Source organism: Perna viridis, chromosome 13, assembly GCF_037379345.1.
Source record: "Perna viridis isolate PV_CMFRI_1.1 ecotype Kerala chromosome 13, ASM3737934v1, whole genome shotgun sequence".
NCBI classification, from domain to species: Eukaryota; Metazoa; Mollusca; class Bivalvia; order Mytilida; family Mytilidae; genus Perna; species Perna viridis.
Genome location: NC_142457.1, coordinates 3,526,403 through 3,546,705, shown reverse-complemented (window position 1 = coordinate 3,546,705; position 20,303 = coordinate 3,526,403). Strand labels below are relative to the sequence as shown.

Below are 20,303 nucleotides of genomic sequence, written 5' to 3'. Positions count from 1 at the left end.
ATGTAGGACGACAATTTATTGCCTTTAATTTTGCAAATGTGCAGATACAACATAAATCTCAATTCTTTTTTTTTTGCTTATTCACACAGCAACATAATGACCCTTGCATTTGTTAACAAATAAAAGCTGTATTAATATTTTATAATAGAGAATCATCTCAATTTTTTCCCCACAAAGAGTAATCAAGGAAATCAAGCTTTTAGCATATATCTAAAGAACGCAACCTAGGAACAAAGACCAGACAAGGAAAACAGCCAAACACAACAAAGAGCATAAAATTACCAAAATAATTAGTACGACGAAAACAATATATGGATGAATTTTAGTTTCCAACATGTTTCACATAACAGTAAGGCAAAAATCATATCAAGTTGTTCTGTGGAGAGAGTTAACCATAGATAAGTATAGGGAAGTAAAATCAAAGACATCCTCGTATACATGTACATGTATAAACACGACGATGCACTAGCTAAAGCCGTGGGGTAGACATTTAGATGTCAAGTTTAAATCCTGTGTTTTTTTACATAATTTTAGATTAGAAACAATTGTTTATCCTTAGGTGACCACCATTTGATTCTGAGGAAGGGTCATGCAGTTTTAGAAATAAATATTAAGGCCCTGAAAAAGTTCGAAATACATGTAATTATTCTGGCCAACACCTCCAAGAAAATAAACGAATTCTCAGACCTCAGTCGTATACACCTTTTTCAAGAAAATCTACCTGTATATTTGTTGAGAACAGTCCACACTCACATACCGTAATACTTGTACAGAACTGTTTTCTTCATGCGTGCCCTGGCAATTCCCTTGAATGTAAACTTGTGTACAAGGGGAGATTATTCATATTATTTAGTCCAACTTATAAGGTACTCTAAATTCCAAGTTCTGACAAATAAAATAAGAAAGTACGTATACATGTACTTAAAATATCAATTTTGATGTCGTCATGAATATAATTCGAATACTGCAAAGCATACATATATCTTTATATGTAGTGTACAATTTGGGTTTGACAACATTTATAGGAACATGTATATGTAGAAATATTTTAACAGCGGTACTGTAGCTACATGTAGCATTGCAATCCATAGACAGCATAACAATACAATTTAACAGCACTGCTTTTTGTCTTGAAAGAAAAAGCATGTACAAAGAATTAAATAATGAAATAATTTTAATTTTATACAAGTACATTTTGTAGTTTTTTTGTTTGTCTTGTTTTTTGTTTACTCTATCCAAATTCTGAACAAAATTAGACTGAATGCAATACATTTACCAAGTTTAAATGACCTTTTCTCGATTAGCATAATGATAATAATAATAAATATAATAATAATGATACCAGTGATACGTGCAATAAAAAATGATTATCATAATAATCAAAAGGAATTACTTCTCAGCTGTTTTTGTCTTTCGTAATTCTTTCATATTGACCGATTACGGTGAAGAATTCGTAACAGACAAGTCGGTCTTCAACATGTATATGTGGTAATGAATGATTTCCAAACCAACAACATTACACAAATACATGTACATGTATGCAAGGTCCAGACTTCCGGAACAAGCTCAAATATTGACCAGTATTACGTTAGCGTGTGCAATATATGTGGTATAAATGCCAGAGTCATTCACTGAAGAATCACTGCACTCTCCACGGATAAACCAGTCAGGTAACAACATCTTGATACTGATATTTTTTTTTCCATTTTTTGCTTCAAATTCGCGTTTTCAACATTGACGAGCACATTATACAATCTTAATATCATTGTTGGAAAATTCTATTTCATATAGAATGGCTGCTACTGAATGCTACTGATTTTTAATGATAAATATTGAAGACAAATTGAATATTTACAATAAAAATTTCTGAGATTCAATGAATTGTTCCACATTTTTTGCTCCTTTGACTTCCCTGAAAGTTTTTGATACATTAGAAAAAGAGTTTTCACGGATGATTAATAAATATAATGTAATTTTCAATGACATTTCGTGACCAACAAATGGGGATTTTCTTGAATTGTAATAGCTAAAAAGCTCATTTTAAAACGTCTTAATAAAATCGTGTAAAAGATTTAAAAAATTGCACAGTTTAAGATGCCCTGGTTCACGACACTCCAGTCAAGTGATTCCCCTTCCACGAACTTTTGCCTACATGGAAACCAGTGGCGATCCAGTGAAAAATTTGCAAAAGCTTGGAGTGGTTCATTTAAAAAATCTCTGGATTACCCTGAGGACCATGCAAGTTCATGTATAGAAGATAAGTGACTAAATCACCTAACATGTGAATCTTAGGATGTGACTCCTTACAGTCAAATACTTAAATATAAAAATTAATAGTTTTCATTTCATTTCTTTCAGAATGAAAATCACTGTTGCCACCGTCGCCATCTTGGCTTGCCTTTGTGCATTGAAAGGCATCAACGCCTCCAGCTATGGAAACTCCGGTTACGGACATGGATATGGTGGTGGTTATGGAGGTATGACAGGTGGATACAAAGTCGGATATGGTGACTGGGCTTATGGAAAAGGAGGATATGGATCATCTTTCGGAGGATATTCCGGATACGGAAAGGGAGGTTTCTCCGGGTATGGACACAAAGGATGGTCCGGATACGGAAAGAAAGGCGGGTTTGTTGATGAGACCATCGTCATCCCAGGAACTCCAATTGCACCTGTCGCTGGGGCCGTCCCAGAAGTCGGAATCGGGGGTGGTCTCTTCGGTGGTGGAATCGGAGGTGGTCTCTTCGGTGGTGGAAACGAATTCCGTAAGCTTATAAAGTCATTTAACAGTAGTTGAAAGATATTGCATAAATATATAAACATGTATATGTATATACACGTGCACATAAACAACTTCATTAAAAAAAAAATTGGGAAAATAAAACGTTGTTGATAGAATTATTCAGTCATATACATGTAATTCACTGACTAGTTTAATACGTTGCATTTGATGCTGTTTAAAACTTTTTTTGCAGCGACCTGGTAAATTATATTATAGACGTAAAATGTAGAATTTTAAGCCCATAACGAAGACTGTCAATCGGAACTATTGACAGTTTCTCAGTTTGGTGTAGCGGAAAAGACCGAGTAGTTCCGATTGCCACGACTACGAAATTTTCTTACTTCCTTTGAGAAAATCCAATAATAGAGTACACATGATCATGTTGTCATTTTGTTTTTCAGTTCTTCTTCTCCTCCTCATCCCATTCCTCATCAACAACAACAACTAAATAAAGTGGTAAGTTAATGAACTAATTATCTCCCTTCGACTTTACAGTTGCTTTCTTGTATAACAATGGCCTAAAGAAGATATATAAAATTATTCGTGTGAAAATGCAATTGCATTCCTTTAAACAGATTAATTATAGTACTTTGTTATATTAATGATAATTATTAATGATGTAATGTTACCATGAACAAATGTGAAAAATTTAAAAAAAGAAAGGTTAATGAAACTTAAAGGTAATGATATTTTTCTTTTCATTTCAGATCGTTCTCTGACAACTTAAATTATTAGTAAAGTATCCAACAGCAACAATTCCAAAGAGTCTACGAAGAAGAACATGAAGGATCATAACGATACCAGATTTTCTCCTGAAAATTTTTAATAAAATAAATTGATCCCTTAAACAATTTGTTTTTTTTTCTTTGGTTTAAAAAAAGCATTAGAGTTGTTTCCCTTTCAACACAATGCACATGTAGCTTCAATTCCAAAAGATTTAATATATAGGCTGTTACGTATACAGTAATATACATTGTACGTGTACATGTACTTAAATGTAAAAAGTACTGGTTGATAACTACAAAATGTGCCATATTGATCCGGCATTGTTTCTCGGAAATTTATATTTTCGGTGGAAAACATGACAAATTCAGTCCGCATGGACAATATCTATAAAGTAATAACAAAATTACCGAACTGATAAACTACAGAGGATAGTCAAAAGGAGGCTAAAAAAGTTCATAAATTAAGGCACAACATTACACATAAGAACAGGACAAAAATGTAGAGAGATTCCGATGGCAATCGGCAATATGATACATTTCCTTTTGACAAAACATCTTCATCAAAATACATATTTGTCTATTAAATGATCAGTTAGAACAAAAAAACAAAACAACAACAAAAATGTAGTTAAAATAATGCACGCTTATCTGGTTCGTTCTCCAGGCATGCGTCTTTTGTTTTATTTATTATAGGATTAAATATAAAAATTATAGTAGATTTGGTATGATTGCCAACGAAACAGAGGCATTCGCCAACGAACAATTATACTTCTTCTTAAATACAGTTCTTTTCCCAGAATTTACCGACATATCGTACTTTCCGACTAGAATTTAACTTGGTCTAGATGAGTAAGGATAATGCTGATAAAACATTAATTAACATTTTAGTACATGTATCTGATATGGATCATATTCAATAGAAATGGTTATTTCTGTACATCAATAAATACATCATGGAAATATACAATTTCGCTCAAAGAATTCTGAATTTTCTTATTTGGGCAAGACACGTGATTTTCGTTAAAACCAATCAATATTTGGGTAAAATGTTCACTAACATGATAAACAGTTACATCTATCTAGTTAATGAAATTATTTGAATTAAAAACTGGATATATATAAATGCAAACCAGAGGATCTAGGATTATAGATTAGTGAGGGCGCACAGTTAAAGTTTTTAGATTAATTGTTTGAAATATTCTTCTAGAGTGGGTGCAATGTAGATATCTTTTGTGGTAAAACTAGCGAGAAATTATAGTTTCAACCTAAAACAGCCTAAACCTACCCCTGACAACCCATGCTATGCAAATTTTAGGGGGAGGGGCGCACGCCCGCCAAGCCCCGCCTGAATCGGCTGGAAACGTTTCCAAAAACATTGATACACCTGTAACACTTTCTATCAACGATCTTTGTTTGACAGTTTTTAGCATAGAGTATTGAAATTATGTTCTCTAATGGATTATATTTCGTCACTGTTAGAGCGACATTCCAAAGTAGATTGTTATTCAAGGTTATTTTTACATCTATTTCTGGATCATTTTTGCTTGTTTCCATCCAGTAAGATATTATTATCAAAGTTGTATTTGGATGGCAAAATTGCTTTTTTGTTGCTATGAGTCAGCTTTGCCTTCAAGTCTATCACTTAATTAAGCTCTAAGAAGTGTCAGCGTTTTGTTACCGTAGGCTTTTAACGCTTTAATATGGGGGCTTTTCAGAGCTTAATTAAAGGTGTTTAGCTGATCTTATCCAAAGGAAGGAATATACATGCAGTTTAGCCAGATCCTTTGATCTCAATTTCTGCTATATAAATGACGTATTATCGTTAAACAATCCTAGTTTCGGGGATTTTGTGCATCGCATCTACCCCAAAGAACTTGAGATAAAAGAAACTACAGCCACTGTGAAGTCAGCCTCATATCTTGAACTACACTTAGAGATCGATGGTAAAGGAAAAACTACTGACCAAACTATACGACAAACGCGATGTGTTTTCATTCCGCATTATGAACTTTCCTTCAGCACCTGCGTATGGAGTTTTTATATCACAACTGATACGTTATACCAGAGCTTGCCATATAACCACTCAGACTTCGTGTACCGCGCTAGACTTATTACAATTATGCATTTGGAACAGGGTTAAGTTGCTGCAAGATTGAAATGATCACTACAGAAGTTTTATGATCGTCACCGTGAACTCGTGGTCCAGTCCTGGATCGTTACGGTGTATCCATCTGTATCATGAGAACTGATTTGTTCAACGTGTCATAGTTTGCCTTTCCTCTTTCATCTATTCCCGGCTTTCCGCTTTCGTCTATCCCGGACTTTAATTTTTATGAGCAACTCGGCGGGTATTTCTGGGAAAACAGAGGAGGCTTACCCTACCGGTGCACCTGGTCCATGCTCCCAGGTTTTAGTGGAGTTGCTCATTTACTTTTGTTACTTTGTATGTATTATTTTGGTTATTTTAAGTTCTTTGTTGTGTATGTCTGTTTTCCATGTCTAGTCTTTGTCCCTGGATTACATTCTTTTGACTTTCGCTAAAACCTTGGTTCTTGATTACTATTTACACTTGTTGAAAAGCTTTTGGTGACCTTTGAAAGTATGTATTATTTGTCGCGTTTCACCATATCCGTTCTTTTTCTACCACATAGATCTACCTTTATTGATTATGTGGTATAAGTTACAATCTACGATTTATTTCACACTTTTTGGTGCGCAGCAATAAAATATTTCACTAGAGTCACAGAGTCACAAAATCACTAATCGTTTGTCTCATTAATAGCATATGCAATTCAAATTAATCTTGCAAATTATGTATGGACATAAATTCTCTAAATCTACAAGATTACTTTAAAATTCGAATCATTCAAACGAGGAATGGTGTTGCGCTGATCTGAAAAGAAGAATCACATGATTCAATGTTTTACGGTTTACCCGGGTGATCCACGGTAGTTTCTTTAATACTTTCCCTGTTATAATATATAGTTTTTTTTATATACATGTAGCCCCGTGCAGGTCAGGGTGTTAAAAGAATAGGCCTGCAGCAGCGCTAAGCTTGTCGTATAAGGCGACTAAATAGTGCTCAGAAACCTAGCCGGGGGCTAGGCGCTCTGCCCACAGAGCAACTGGGATGTGTTCCCCAGCTGGTGGAATGGGGTACCCCTGGTGTGTTGCATGCTGGGGTTGTCAGGCTATAATACTGAAAACCTGACCGCAAACCATAGTGGTGCACCGTGTTGGGAAAGATGCCACGTTCCTGGCACGTTAAAGAACCCTGCTGTGGTATTCGATAGGAGTAGGAACCTTTAGCCTCCGCCACAGGAGGCTAAATTGCCCGACCTTACCCATCCCCCCTTTTTCCAGTGGCAATCAAAATTTGTCGATCCTATTATCCTTGTGACCCATCTTTTCTTTTTTTCATTTCATGTTCATTTTATCATCCATTTCATGTTCATTGTCTGAATATAGCTGAAATATTGCTGCTCGGACGTTAAACCCCAACAAACAAACAAACATTATATACATGTACGTGGCCAAGAGTTTCTTTGTGTTGGTTGCTTCCTATACATGTATACATGTACTCCGTATTGTTTCCTGACTTTTGGTAATGGGAGTGCAAGCGCATGATTCGATCATACCCTTTTGTCCTATTCGAACATCACCACAATCCAATGACCAAGCATCATTGACCCGACCTTATTAATCTGCAACCTAAACAAATATGAGCGAGGGTATTTACCTACTTGTACATGTATATCGTCAATACATGTACTAACAATTCGACAATTTAACAGTGTTCACTCTGACTATATGCAATAGCCACACAACGAAGTGATATAATATCAGACAATAATCAAACTGAAAATTAGCGGGACATGTAATGTACATGTAGAGAGATAAAGGAGAAGATAACTGGTAAAAACTGACATTTCTTGTCATTTTTGTATATAGTTTGTACAAGTAGAAAATGTACATATACATGATAATAAAAAAAAGTATTTTTTGGGAGGGCGTACCTTTTTAATTCTGATCCCGTTTTGAGAAATTGTGTTGGGGAGCTACATTGTTGTAGCTAGACACCAACTTGATTTTATTCACTTGCGATGTGACGGGTGTCGTTGGTGGAACTGGAAAAGCTTACCCTTTATGTCTTCTCTGGTATTACCATCAAGCTTCAGCTCAAGTCAATATCTAGGACATTCCTTTATTAAATGTTTTCATTCATAGTTTAATAATACATCAGATTTAGCGCTGAAGCAGTGCATATGGAAAATCTAATACAAAATCAGCAGGTTTACTGCTCGTTCCACGACACATACATGTAGTTGAAAACGTGTGGCTAAAAGCAATTGAAGAATACGAAGAAGTTGCCAATGTACCTGATAAAACGTGGGTCACTTTGTTTACATGTAAAACACTCGTTAGTCTTAACTGTTGACTTGTTCACGCGTGTAATTTTGCCAACATTAAATAAAATATGCCTTCACCGGTACCTTTTTAGTTTTTTATAATATCATATGTTTCTGTTTATTGGATTAAGAATGATGTATAGAAAAATACAAAAGACAATTTCCTTAGTTATTACATTATGTAAAATGTAAAAGTGATATTACAGGTGTATATAGATATGATGCAATACACTTTTTTCAGAATGATTTCAAAAACGTACTGCCAAACAGATCGGAGTCCTGAAGACAGGATGAACAATATTTACGAAGACCTTAAAATATTACAGAGGAATACTTCCAAAGCAGGTGCCAGGGGTCAACCGAGAAGGCTCCCCAGCATGGTATCAAAGTCCTACAGAGAGAGTCTCCAAACTTTGTTCCAGTTTCAAAAATACACGTAGCATCGCCAGTGTATGTAAACGAAGCAACGATCAAAGATCAAACAGAATATGTCACCAGTTCATATAACAAAGGTTCATCAGAAACGCTCCCCTCAAAATTTTGTGTCTGTTTACGTAACTCCGAGTAAATATTTACAACGAGATGCACAACATTCTAGTAACAGGAGAGGAATATCATTTCTGAGAGGCTTCAAAAGTTGCTTCTATTTGTTTTTGTTGTAACAGCGGTTCTGATCACTACATTTATCACATATTTTGTGACCAAGAGTGCATACTATGGACCAACTCCTAAAGGTAAGATACCGAAGAGTGTGTTTGACTGTTACATACATGTACATGTAGCATTCCGTCATCATAGGGTGCTTTAAAACCTGAACAGCATGTTGTCCAGTGTACATGTAAGTCGTTTACATACGTCGTATAAAGGGAATTCCTCTCGTGTTCCCAAAATATGAATTGATTTCCCTTCTTCAACTCATATAAACAAATAAATTAATAAACGTTATCCCTTTTGGTGGATATTTTTGTTGAATGTCAAGGTTCAATTTTTACTTTATAATCTTAATGGCTGCATACGGTGAGGGTTGTGTTAGAATGTAAAACAGTCTATTCATTGAACCGATTTATCAGACTTGAAATTTGTAACAGTTTTAGCAGCCTATAGTTATACAATAGACAAAGTTGCTTTTATGGAGGGCATCATCATGAAAACTTGGCTGCGAGCCGCATTATCAATGCTGAAGGCAATGTTAAATCCTTTCCCAATAGCAGTCTTTATATCGTCTATTCCCTCTACATACATGTAGGACTATTGAGATTATTTCATTGAGGCATCTGAAGCGGGCACTATTTGTTGGCATTACCCAGGGCATTGTCATGTTGTAATGCCCTCTTGACATGTCTACGTTCTTTAGTGAATACCGCGTGACAATATTTTATCCATTAAAAATAGCTTATACTTCTAGACTATGGTATGAAACTAAGGATTATAATACGCTTGTCTTTCTGTACATAGTATAGCAAATGTCAATTGAACCCATTTCGAAGTGTATTTCTACAGATGAACTACCATGTTCCTGTAGTAACTGGACTCCTTGGTCGCCATGTTCAAGACAATGTGGTAATGGTACCTCCTACAGGTCGAAACTATTTGGCAGCGAAGATGAGAACTGTACAATAGCCGAGGTTATGGAGATTAGATCTTGCAATTTATCTAGATGTTCCTGTAAGTATGAAGTACAATGTACATGTACACTACCAGGTTCGAATTTAAGAGCTTATTCCACTGTACGCCGCTCCCTTAAAATTGAAAAAAAAATACGTTTACGCTTTCCTTACCAATGCACATAGTCAATGCTCAAAGTTTTTAGTAGAGTCCGTGTTGCTCATTTACGTTTGTTTCTTTGGTTATTCCATGTTCTTTGTTGTGTGCGACTATTTTCCCCGTCTAGTCTTTATCCTTGGAATAACTTCTTTTAAATTCCGCTCGAATCTTGATTTCATTATTACTCTTGCATGGAATTGGTGGTTTTTCTTTATAATATTACGTAAACGTACCTTAAACTACAAATGTATGTCGCCTAAAATACTGAAAATGTTCTGACTATAATTATGTGGGGGTGAATTCAGGCTGTATGAAATCAGGCAATTATTTGAATTTATGTACATAGACATACAAATTCATTACATGTATGACGCACAGCCTTCTTAAAAATGTCAACAAAACCCTTGAGCGGTTGCACTTATATATACGAAATACGGACATACGGACAGACGAAGAGACAGACGGGAGATACGTATATACTCCCATGACTTTGATTGTGAGGCTAAAAGTAATGCACATGTATTGTAATGCAATAAAATACTATAAATTTGTATTGAACATAATAGTATATCTATGGCACTCCTTAAGAGATATTAAAATTGAAAACAATCTTATAAAATATTACACATACATGTACATGTATTTACATGCAACCGTATAAAAAGCAGCGGTGACTACCAATTGAAAAATCTTTGATCAAAATGACTTATTCATAACTTCATATATTATAACTTTATTACTTTGTAACTTGGTACAATATTTAATTGAACCAAAATCAATAAAAAAACAACAAAAAACAAAATAAAACAAAACAACAACAACAACAACAAAACACAAAAAAACAAACAAACAAACAAGCAATTGAAAAAAAACCCACAAAAACATCAACATAAAACCAAAAACAAATACAAATACCTAACATGTACATACAAATACATGTGCACAAACACAAAAAACATACATGTATCACTGACGTGATGTCAGCTTGCTATAATTAATCTTTTTTTATTATACATGACACAGACTTTCCTATATAGTTAACCTCTCTGAAAACACTTCTGCTGTGGAACAAAGAAACATGTGGATTTGATTCTAATTCTATTCTTACAGTGGAAGACGACCATGATACTATTTTGATGAAAATAAACACCACCATGCTTCGTAGATATGTTTACATTTCTGACGACAACCTAACTTTGAGTAATGTGATAACGGAAGAAGCACAAAACAATTGTGACAACAACTGTTTACTAGAGAACTTCCGCGGGGGTATGGCTGATATCTGTGTCACAGAAGGCGAACGAATTTACTACGAAGTAGAAGTTGGTGCTAAAATAGTCGAAGAACATTTTGAGACATATGATTGGCTTGTTCTTGAGTTAGGATTGGCAGAGCCTGATAAATTAGATCAAAACTACGATTTATTCGATCACGGGTGGAATTTACAAGTATATAATGACAAAGAATTAAACGGAGTTATCATGGAAGCCATTTGTCCTGATCAAAATGTAAACTTTAAGACAGAAAAAATAAGCGGGAATTCTATTGGAACCGAGATTTCGGAATCTCTCGGTGTTTTTGTCGATAGACTGACTAACAAGGTAACTTTTTCAATTGGACATTCAAATGTTTACACCTTCGAAAGTGTTATATCAAATTTCGACCTTTGTCCTACTTTTGGGATCTATAGTGTAAGCAAAGTGCATGTCCGTATAAGAATTTCGGAAGCCAAAAACTTCACTAGTTATCCGGCTTTGATGCCTGTAAAAATAAACCAACTAAGAAATTAAACCAGCCGTTAATTGTTACAATGTAAATAGAAAAAAAATATAAAGATGTATATTGTGTATTGTAAGTACATATATGATTATAGAAGTAAGCTGTAAACTTGACAATTTATAGTCTCCCATTATTTTGCTTATATAAACCTCCTACAGTTCAATTAAACACTTGCATGATTTATTCAGTAGCGAGTATAAGACCTCGTAGGTCCTCATCCTTACATGTTGTAAATAAGAATTCAGATGTCGACTTACTGCCAAGCAATGCATGTACAAGTGTAACGAAGTTCAGATACAAAAATTACAAAAAAAAAAAAAATTAAAGTTCTCTTTGTAAGAATCGAGCCGTAGAAGAAACATGGAATGGAAAAAACCTGAATTTTGACAGAGTGCAATTCGGTTTTATATTTGTACCATCAGGATCTAAGTACTAAATCCTGATTTTTCATATCAGTTTAGTAACATAGATTACTGTAACAGTTTCTTTGAATGAACTGCAGATCAACATTTTTAAGTCAGGTGACTCAATATCAAAAACCTAAATTTTCTAAAATTCTAATGAAAATTTTCAAACATATCCACAGATGCAGGTATAAAAAAACCGGCCATTTCAATCAGTGACGGCAATTACATTGTCAGATGTGTATTGATGTTTTAGATATTTTTTAGGTTTGCATGATTCTTACAAATACCTACATGTACTTGAATCAGATTATATAAGATCATCCAGCCTTCATCTCGGAATAACTTAAGGCTCACACAATATGGCAACAACCGCTGTCGTTATGAACAATCATAATAGAACGAAAAACTAAATAATAATAATAAAAAAAATACGGAAAGAACATTTATTTATTGAAAAAAAAAAACAACAACAACAAATGAAAACAAATAAAACAAACAAAACAATTTAAAAAGTAAACTCAACAAAAGTATTGCAACAAAATACGTTTTTACAGATACATGTTCATTAAATCAATGCACAAGATAACTGTCGAGTACAAATATATTTTGTGACTTTCCGAGTACAAGGAAATAGTTCGTTTTTTTAATCACAACGTTTTAAATACTGCTCTATCTAAGAATCAGGCAAAACATGTATAAAGTATGGCACATAAAGAAAAAAACGTAAACATTTCATTGATTTTTTTCCCAACTATTTAGACCTTATTACCTCCAGAAATACAGTTTACATGTAAAAATCGAAGTGTTTTAAAAGTGTGCATTTTTAAGATGTAGATTTGATCAAATTTACTTGAAATGTACTATCATAATGGAAATGCCGGGAACATTTTACAGCACACCCCCACAAGCAGTAAAAATATTTCTTACAGATGCTATGGAATAAATTTCCGGATGTTTTCAAGATGAAGTTAATATATTTGAGGCAAAGCAGACCAAATTGAGATTATGTGCCATTCATTGCCCGATTCTTACGCAGAATGGTATTTAAAGACATAATACTAAACAGAATATTGATAGAACGGGTGCACTGCACATAAAACAGTTTGTCTTTATCATACTCTACACAAACCGAGAGTTATATAGTGATCATACTGTCCGCCTGTTCGTCAGTCTGTCTCTGTCAGTACTAACTCCTCTCAACCCATTGAATTTGATGAATCTTTCACTATGTTAAATACCAATGGTCTTTTTCAAATAGAGAAAGCATCCTTGAGTTAAATTATATTGTCAGACTGGTGGTTTTTGACATGCTTGTTTTATATTTTCCCCATTTGCATGATTCTTACAAAATACTTACACTTAATCTTTCAAATCTTTTCGTCTGTACGAACATGTTACGACAAAAAAATAAAAGACATACTTTACTTTATAGACTTTCCCATTATGAGTGATTCCATTATGTGTGGCCAAATCTTCCAAAATAAGTTTGATTTCTACGGAAGCCCATTAGATTCATTGTTTTGTTACATTATTATTTATTTCATTAATATCATTTTGTTTTGTTTGTTTATTTATTTTGTTTGTTGTTTTTTGTTGTTTTGTTTTGTTTTGTTTTATTAATTTTTTGTTTGTTTTTTTTTGCTTTCATGTCGAATTTAAAGTTGGAATTTACATTTTTTTAAAAATTGGAATTATCTACTTTAATGTTGAAATCATCGACTTGAAAGGTAACAAAACAAACTATAAAAAAGTTTGAAGTCGACAAAAAAGAAAAATCAAAGACTGAAGTCTTCAAAGTCGCAATTCGTGAAATATTCTCTGTCACTGATTTTGGCTTACTTTCAACATCCGAAATGGCATGAATGCAATATGATCCAAAATCGGGTGACTTCCGCTAAAATCTTGGTTCCCTTAATACGATTGCGTTACTCCTTCGTAACCGTGATGACCCGAATGTTTTCAATTACCCGGAACCAGATTAAACAACTGACAATGGCTACGTGTATGTATAGATATCGGGGTCCTGAGAATATGATGATGTTGACCAGAGAACCAGATTAGGAACTAGATTAAACAACATGCAATGATTATTCATAGATATCGGGGCCGTGCTAATGTATATGACCTACAATGTATATTGTCTTATAAAGAGCCCCTGTGCCTGAATTGGAAACTGGGTTATGTTCATTGCGAACCGATCATTTCATGTAAACTTCCTGTTTTCATACAAGCAAGAAACACACGTAGGACACACGTGTATGACGTTTAAGAGATACAATTTCATCTCGTACTATGACGCTATGGTGGTAAACAAGGCACAGATCTGCAGCATTATTTATAATTATGCAAATCATTTTTTTGATTGTGTATGTTATTATTATGTTAAGTAGCACTCCTTCTAAGGATCATGCAAAATGTGATTCATGGGTAAAAAGCCTACATATTTTTATGTTTGATATTTTGTTTGAAATGACTTAGTAAACAGAAATTAACAAGTGGTTTTTCATATAACCCGTGCTTTTGGGAGATAAAAATTATATAGAATGCACTGTAGGATTAATCTAGGGTGTAGTACGGGACAGTTCATCTAGGTGTTATTATGTAGGATAGAGTATCAAATGAATGATGCATGTCACAACAAATCAATATTATACAACGTCTCAGAATGTGACGACTCTATTCGCTACACTGATCTGTCGGATCAAATTTATACAGGGAAGATAACGTAAACTTATAAAAGGGTCTGAAAAATTCCCAACAATGTTAGAACTGTCAAGTTTGCGAAGCTGTGATTTTTGGTTGTTCCCTCTGCGGGACTCGAACTCGTACCGCTGTGACATCTATGGCAACACCGCCTGCACTAAGTCCAGCGCCCTAGACCACTCGGCCAGCTCGGCTATAAAGATATAGCTTTCGCTGACCGGGTCATTCCTCCTCGTAGGATTAATCTAGGGCTGTAACTTAGTCCACGATGTATGGTAGTACGGGACAGTTCATCTAGGTGGTATTATGTGTGCATTTAAAAAGTTATGAAATCATTTGGGCAGGGTTAGATAATTGGTCACTCACTCCCTTAAAAGTACGATTAATATTAAAAATGGTTTTGAAGTGAAAAATAAAGAAAAATATGTAACAAGAAATTCAGTCCATATTTTGTACAATTATAGCACCGGGATTTCCATTCTTTCCCTCTTGTAATAAGCACCACATATATATCAACGATGCAGTAATTTATTACAAGGAGGCTAGGTTAATGCAGAAAATACCCTTTTCCTCCTGATTTGGCAAATACTGTTTTATCGGTAATAAGAGAACAACATGAAGAAAAGAAAATGGCTCTAGTTCTACCCAGATAAAATTTATAACAAATTCATCCAAATCTTTGACCAGTAATTATGTTTTAAGCGACATATTAAATGTGAACAATACATCTTTAAAATTTTAAATATCCAAAACAAAACAAGTATTCTTGAACGATCTTTAAGCTTTCTGTCATGGTGTGGTTTCATTTATATTAGCTAAAGTGTTTATTTGCAAACGTTTTATGAATTCATATATTGTATGAAATTATATTTTTTTTATATTAATTCATGCAGTCAATTCTAAATACATGAATGAGGGAACACTATTGTATTTCACCCGAAACGTATGTATTGTTTTGTAAACCGATATCATAGTTTTATTTAAACCTAACCTTTCATAATAACATTTATTAATATCTTTTTATATTAAAAGTACAGAGTATAAGACATGAATTAAATATTTATTGAAAATGGCTTCCAGCCATTTGAGATAGCAACAAATGGTAGCTTAGAACAAAGACATGAATCAGTTTATACATATCGGAAGGATTCAACGATCACACACATCGGGACAAGTACCAGCAGAACAAAGCCAATAGTGTCTTTGTCATGGCAGGTTATACTCATCATATGATTCTTTAGTTTTATCGATCGTCTTTACAGAATCTACTACATCTTATGCGACCAAAAGCAAGTTTCGACAATCATCAATATCCACATATTCAAGTAGAGATAATACTGTAGGAACAATTCTTAACACACAGAGTTTAAATTAATGAACTAAATACACAATCATGCTTAATTGAATTATTAAAGTTTAATGGCGATGCGATTTACTGTTCTTGCATAAACTCTCCATTCAAATATGGTCCTTCCGGTCACGTCGTTACGAGAGATTTGTCCATCATCGAAAACGAATATCTGCGTAATATCCTTTCTAAAGGTCCCAAGTACCGTTAACCTCGCTCCATAAATTGGACTTTAAAGTTCTTATAGATGCAGTGGAGGACTATGCAAGAAAATGGATAAAACGAGAACAAGAAGACATTTATTCTCTGCCAAAATGGTTAAAAGCCGTGAGGTCTTTAATTTCGAAACGAGTGAAAGATTTAAGTAGGTCAATGAGTGCCATTGCTACATCAGTTTTCAAAGACCCTGATGTAGCAAAAACATTGTCTAAGATACATGGCAAATATGTTGTCGTACCAGCAGACGAAGCTCAAAACAACATTGTTTTTGTCTGCAAAACGTTTTACATTTAACGTTTATAATCAGAGGTAGACGTAGAAAATAATAGCAGTGATAGGACTTATACTGCTACCACATTCTCCAAGGAAGATATTGTGGAAAACCATAAATATGTGCTATCCTCTTGTCTCTCTCCAAAGGACGATGATTGTGATTTACCGTCTATGTACTGGATTCGTAAACTCCACAAGAATCCATACAAACACGTCACATAGCTGGATCTGCAAAATGTACCACCAAAACTCTTTCAAAACCTTTACCTTCTATCCTCACTGCTGTCAAAGATGGTCTCGGTCCTACCGAAACTCGTGTTAATAGTGGTATTCATTTAATGCGGATCCTGAAAAAAATTGAAAGATCTTTTGGAGCCAATCAGTTCAAGACTATTATCACAATATAATAGCATTAAAACCTATGTTTTTTCACTGTATACTTCTATTCCCCATACTCAGTTAAAATCCCCGACGCGGGTATGTTTATTAGTTTTCTTGTACATCTGGTTTACGTGTGATCACGCACACAATACTTGACGTTTTAAGTTGGGAGAATTTTTTCCGGAAGTAACCAAAATATTTATAAATAACAAACAAGAATATTTTTAGTGTTAAATGAAGTCCTAAGTTCTTTTAATATATGAATTGTGGAATATATGTAGTAAACAAATGAGACGTCATGCTTGCATTTACCGAGACATTACACTTTAATCGATGAATTTTGAAGTCATACATGTTACCCGGAAAACAATTCTCCAATTTTGGGTAAGTTGTACTTTAAATTCTTTTTGTTTTGGTAAAAGATTGTAGTAACTATGCGCGGGACCGGCTTGGTCGGGGTTCATTCATCACTGACATACTAACATACATGGAGCCACTGTAATGAGTTTCAAAAATCTTCATCTGCCAAAATGTTTATGAAATGATCAATATATTACAACCCGATCGCAAATTTGTAAATTGATACTTGTAAATGTCTGTTTATATAATCTTTAAATAGTTTTAATCAACTTGTAAAGTACGTCTTTTAGTTTTAAACAGAATATCTTACCAGGGATGCAAATCTTGTTTCCCTTTCAATAATTTTCAATGACATGTGAAATTGATTATTTAATTCATTTTAATCCGTGTGGCCGTACGTTGACTGACCAGTAATTTAATTGCATGACAGATATGCTAATTTGAATTTTCCTGTCTTTACAGAGATATTTCCCACCTCCAAGCTTCAAACCCATACTAGACAGCAGGACAACCTTATATAATATATCATTTTGGTGACACTATGGAATCTCAAGTTAGAATATTACCTAACTTCATCAGTTTTCAGCTGAGATTGACAGGAAATTTGACTTTTTATTTGTGACTAAACATTCCCTGGAACTTAGATGCAGCATTCGATTTTGATTTTAAGAACTGCATATAAAGTTAACAGAGGGAAGCATTTACTTGCCATAATTCATGTTTACATTATACATGTACATTGAAATTGGATGTATTAGTGAAATACATGTAGTTATATGTGTTCAATGGAAAGTGCAGTTGAAAACAGTTTTGTGTCAAATTGTGTTTTAACTGCATTCCAATGCCTGGATGGAGGTGTTAATGGAATCATACCCTACAGAACAGGTACAGTGATCAATGTGATTGACATAACTTTTTATAGGTACATGTAACACTTCATATTGTTGTGTATACATATTTATTTTGAAAATAAAATGTTAAAAACAACATAATTCATATCATAAATATTTTGCACGGAATTTTGTTTACAGTACATGTTGAAAACGTGTTCAGTCATAAAATCAGATCATACAATTCCTTTTACAATCTTAATCTGAACAAAAGTTGAAAACTGAAAATTTGAAGAAGCATGATCCTGTAAATCATACATGTGTTAATTAAGAACATTAAAACAGACCTTGAAGTATGTTCATAGCCATATTATATAAGAGAAAATCATTGAACTATTGCATGCATAAACACTAAGCCCTAGCATCTTTCTAAAACAAATGTTTGAGTAGTTGTGTACAGTCATATATAAAGCTAAATAACGCTAGTTATATACCCCATTTAAATAACTGTTATGAACATGTATTCATTGATACATGTATTCCTTTAATGATGCTACTTCATTTGGTACTATGGTGAAGTGTATTTATGTCTGTGTGTGTGTTTGGGGAAGGGGGGGTGGGGACGGGGTCGATCTATGTCAAAATCACAAACAAATTGCACTTTCAATTATTATAACTATTTTATTTTTGTATGGAGCAAAAACACCACAATGTTGTCTCTTCTTAGTTGACAAATTATTCTTCAACTTCAAATATCTATGTTGATACCTCTTGTTCCTTATAAAACAAAATACTTAAGAGAGTTCAAATTGTACATGTACACCCATGCAATGTCTTAAAACATATCACATTTACACCAAATGCCAAGCAGCTACATACTTTATCTATCTTAAAAAAAACCTTCTGTATGCACTTATACAGATTTCGGGGAATGTCAAGTCATAACAAATTTTGAATGAAAGGAAATATTGGCAAGAAATTGTTGGATATGGTATATTTTCTAAGATAACATACAAAAGGGAAGGGGGTAACCATGTTTTGTTCAGTAGAAAAGGGAGACATCTTAAACACAGGTTATCGATTTTTTTGCAAATTAATTATAAATAACTACAATACTCAATGACAAATGTTTTTATTTGTCAAAATATAAGAAACTCAAAGCGTAGTCTGCTATCGCAACTAAATCGGTTCTTCACACGTATCCGTCACATGTCAACGTGTCTGAGGTCGCCGTTGCGCTTGTTTCAATGTCGGCGCTATGTGAAAAATTATACGGTTTAGAAAATGCAAAAGTGCAGTGGAATGCGCTTTGTCGATTTACTTGATTTATACTTCATCTTAAAGTGCATGTTTTTATTTTACCTGAAAACTGCTGCGGGAAGTTATCTATCGTTAGCGTTTTGTTTTAATACTCGTCGAAATCAAGAAAATGCAAAAATATCTCATCACAAGCAAGTTACGAGCCATTTTTTAGCATCCATGTAGATTTTTCACACTTCCCACACCACGTTTTAAAAAAATATACATAATCATTGACCTACTATTAAAATTTGGATGTACAATTTCGTCATCTTCCCACTGCACATTTGACATTTATGTGGTCCGACCAAGGCTTGATTAACCGATCACGTGACTCATTTTTATTGCACATTTTGTTGATCTTTTTGTGTTTTGGAGGTTTTACTTTATGAACTTGTATACTAAAAATATGAACATCGACGAAATTTCACGTATTTAAATGAGTTTAAAAGTACCTCGTTTTCGTAGATGAACATATGACAGTTTATGACAATATTCCTTAACACACCCGCGGACTAAAAACATCATTTTTTTTTCAAAAAAGATATTACACCTAGATAGAAATATATAGTTCTTGGTAGAGACTCCTCATACTTTGTAAGAAATAAGTCCAAATCATCTTCCGAATATACAGAAGAAGATGTTTACAAAATGCTGGAATTTTTAATCGACAACATATTTGTCCAGTGTGGTGGACGTGTCTTTCAACAAACGGTCGGCATTCCAATGGGAACAAATTGTGCTCCTTGACTTGCTGACCTATTCCTTCACTCTTATGAGGCTGACTTTATAGCTGATCTGATCAGAAAGAAAAATATTGTTTGGCTAGATTCTTTAAAATCAATTTCCGCTATATAGATGACGTGTTATCTTTAAACAATCCTAATTTCGATGATTTGATACATCGCATCTATCCCAAAGAAATTGATATACAACAGACACTGTGAAGTCAGCCTCATATCCTGACCTACGCTTAGAAATCAGCCGCTGTTTCTAGAAAAGCAGAGGACGCTTAACCTACCGG

General features: G+C 34.0%; 1 protein-coding gene across 1 annotated transcript; it reads left to right on the top strand.

Moving 5' to 3' along the window:
* Nucleotides 1-2,279: 2,279 nt before the first annotated feature.
* Nucleotides 2,280-3,627, top strand: LOC148599272 (uncharacterized). Its single transcript, XM_088558464.1, has 3 exons — nt 2,280-2,765; nt 3,184-3,238; nt 3,490-3,627. Exons 1-2 carry the CDS (start codon nt 2,360-2,362, stop codon nt 3,228-3,230), a joined length of 453 nt encoding a protein of 150 aa, XP_088414590.1. The 5' UTR covers nt 2,280-2,359; the 3' UTR covers nt 3,231-3,238; nt 3,490-3,627.
* The last annotated feature ends 16,676 nt before the right edge of the window (nt 3,628-20,303 follow it).

What these genes read in the sequence shown, in the direction of transcription:
- LOC148599272 (XM_088558464.1), top strand. Translation starts at nt 2,360, where the DNA reads ATGAAAATCACTGTTGCCACCGTCGCCATCTTGGCTTGCCTTTGTGCA. An exon ending in CGGTGGTGGAAACGAATTCC is followed by an intron (nt 2,766 to 3,183) that starts GTAAGCTTATAA and finishes TTTGTTTTTCAG; the next exon opens with TTCTTCTTCTCCTCCTCATC.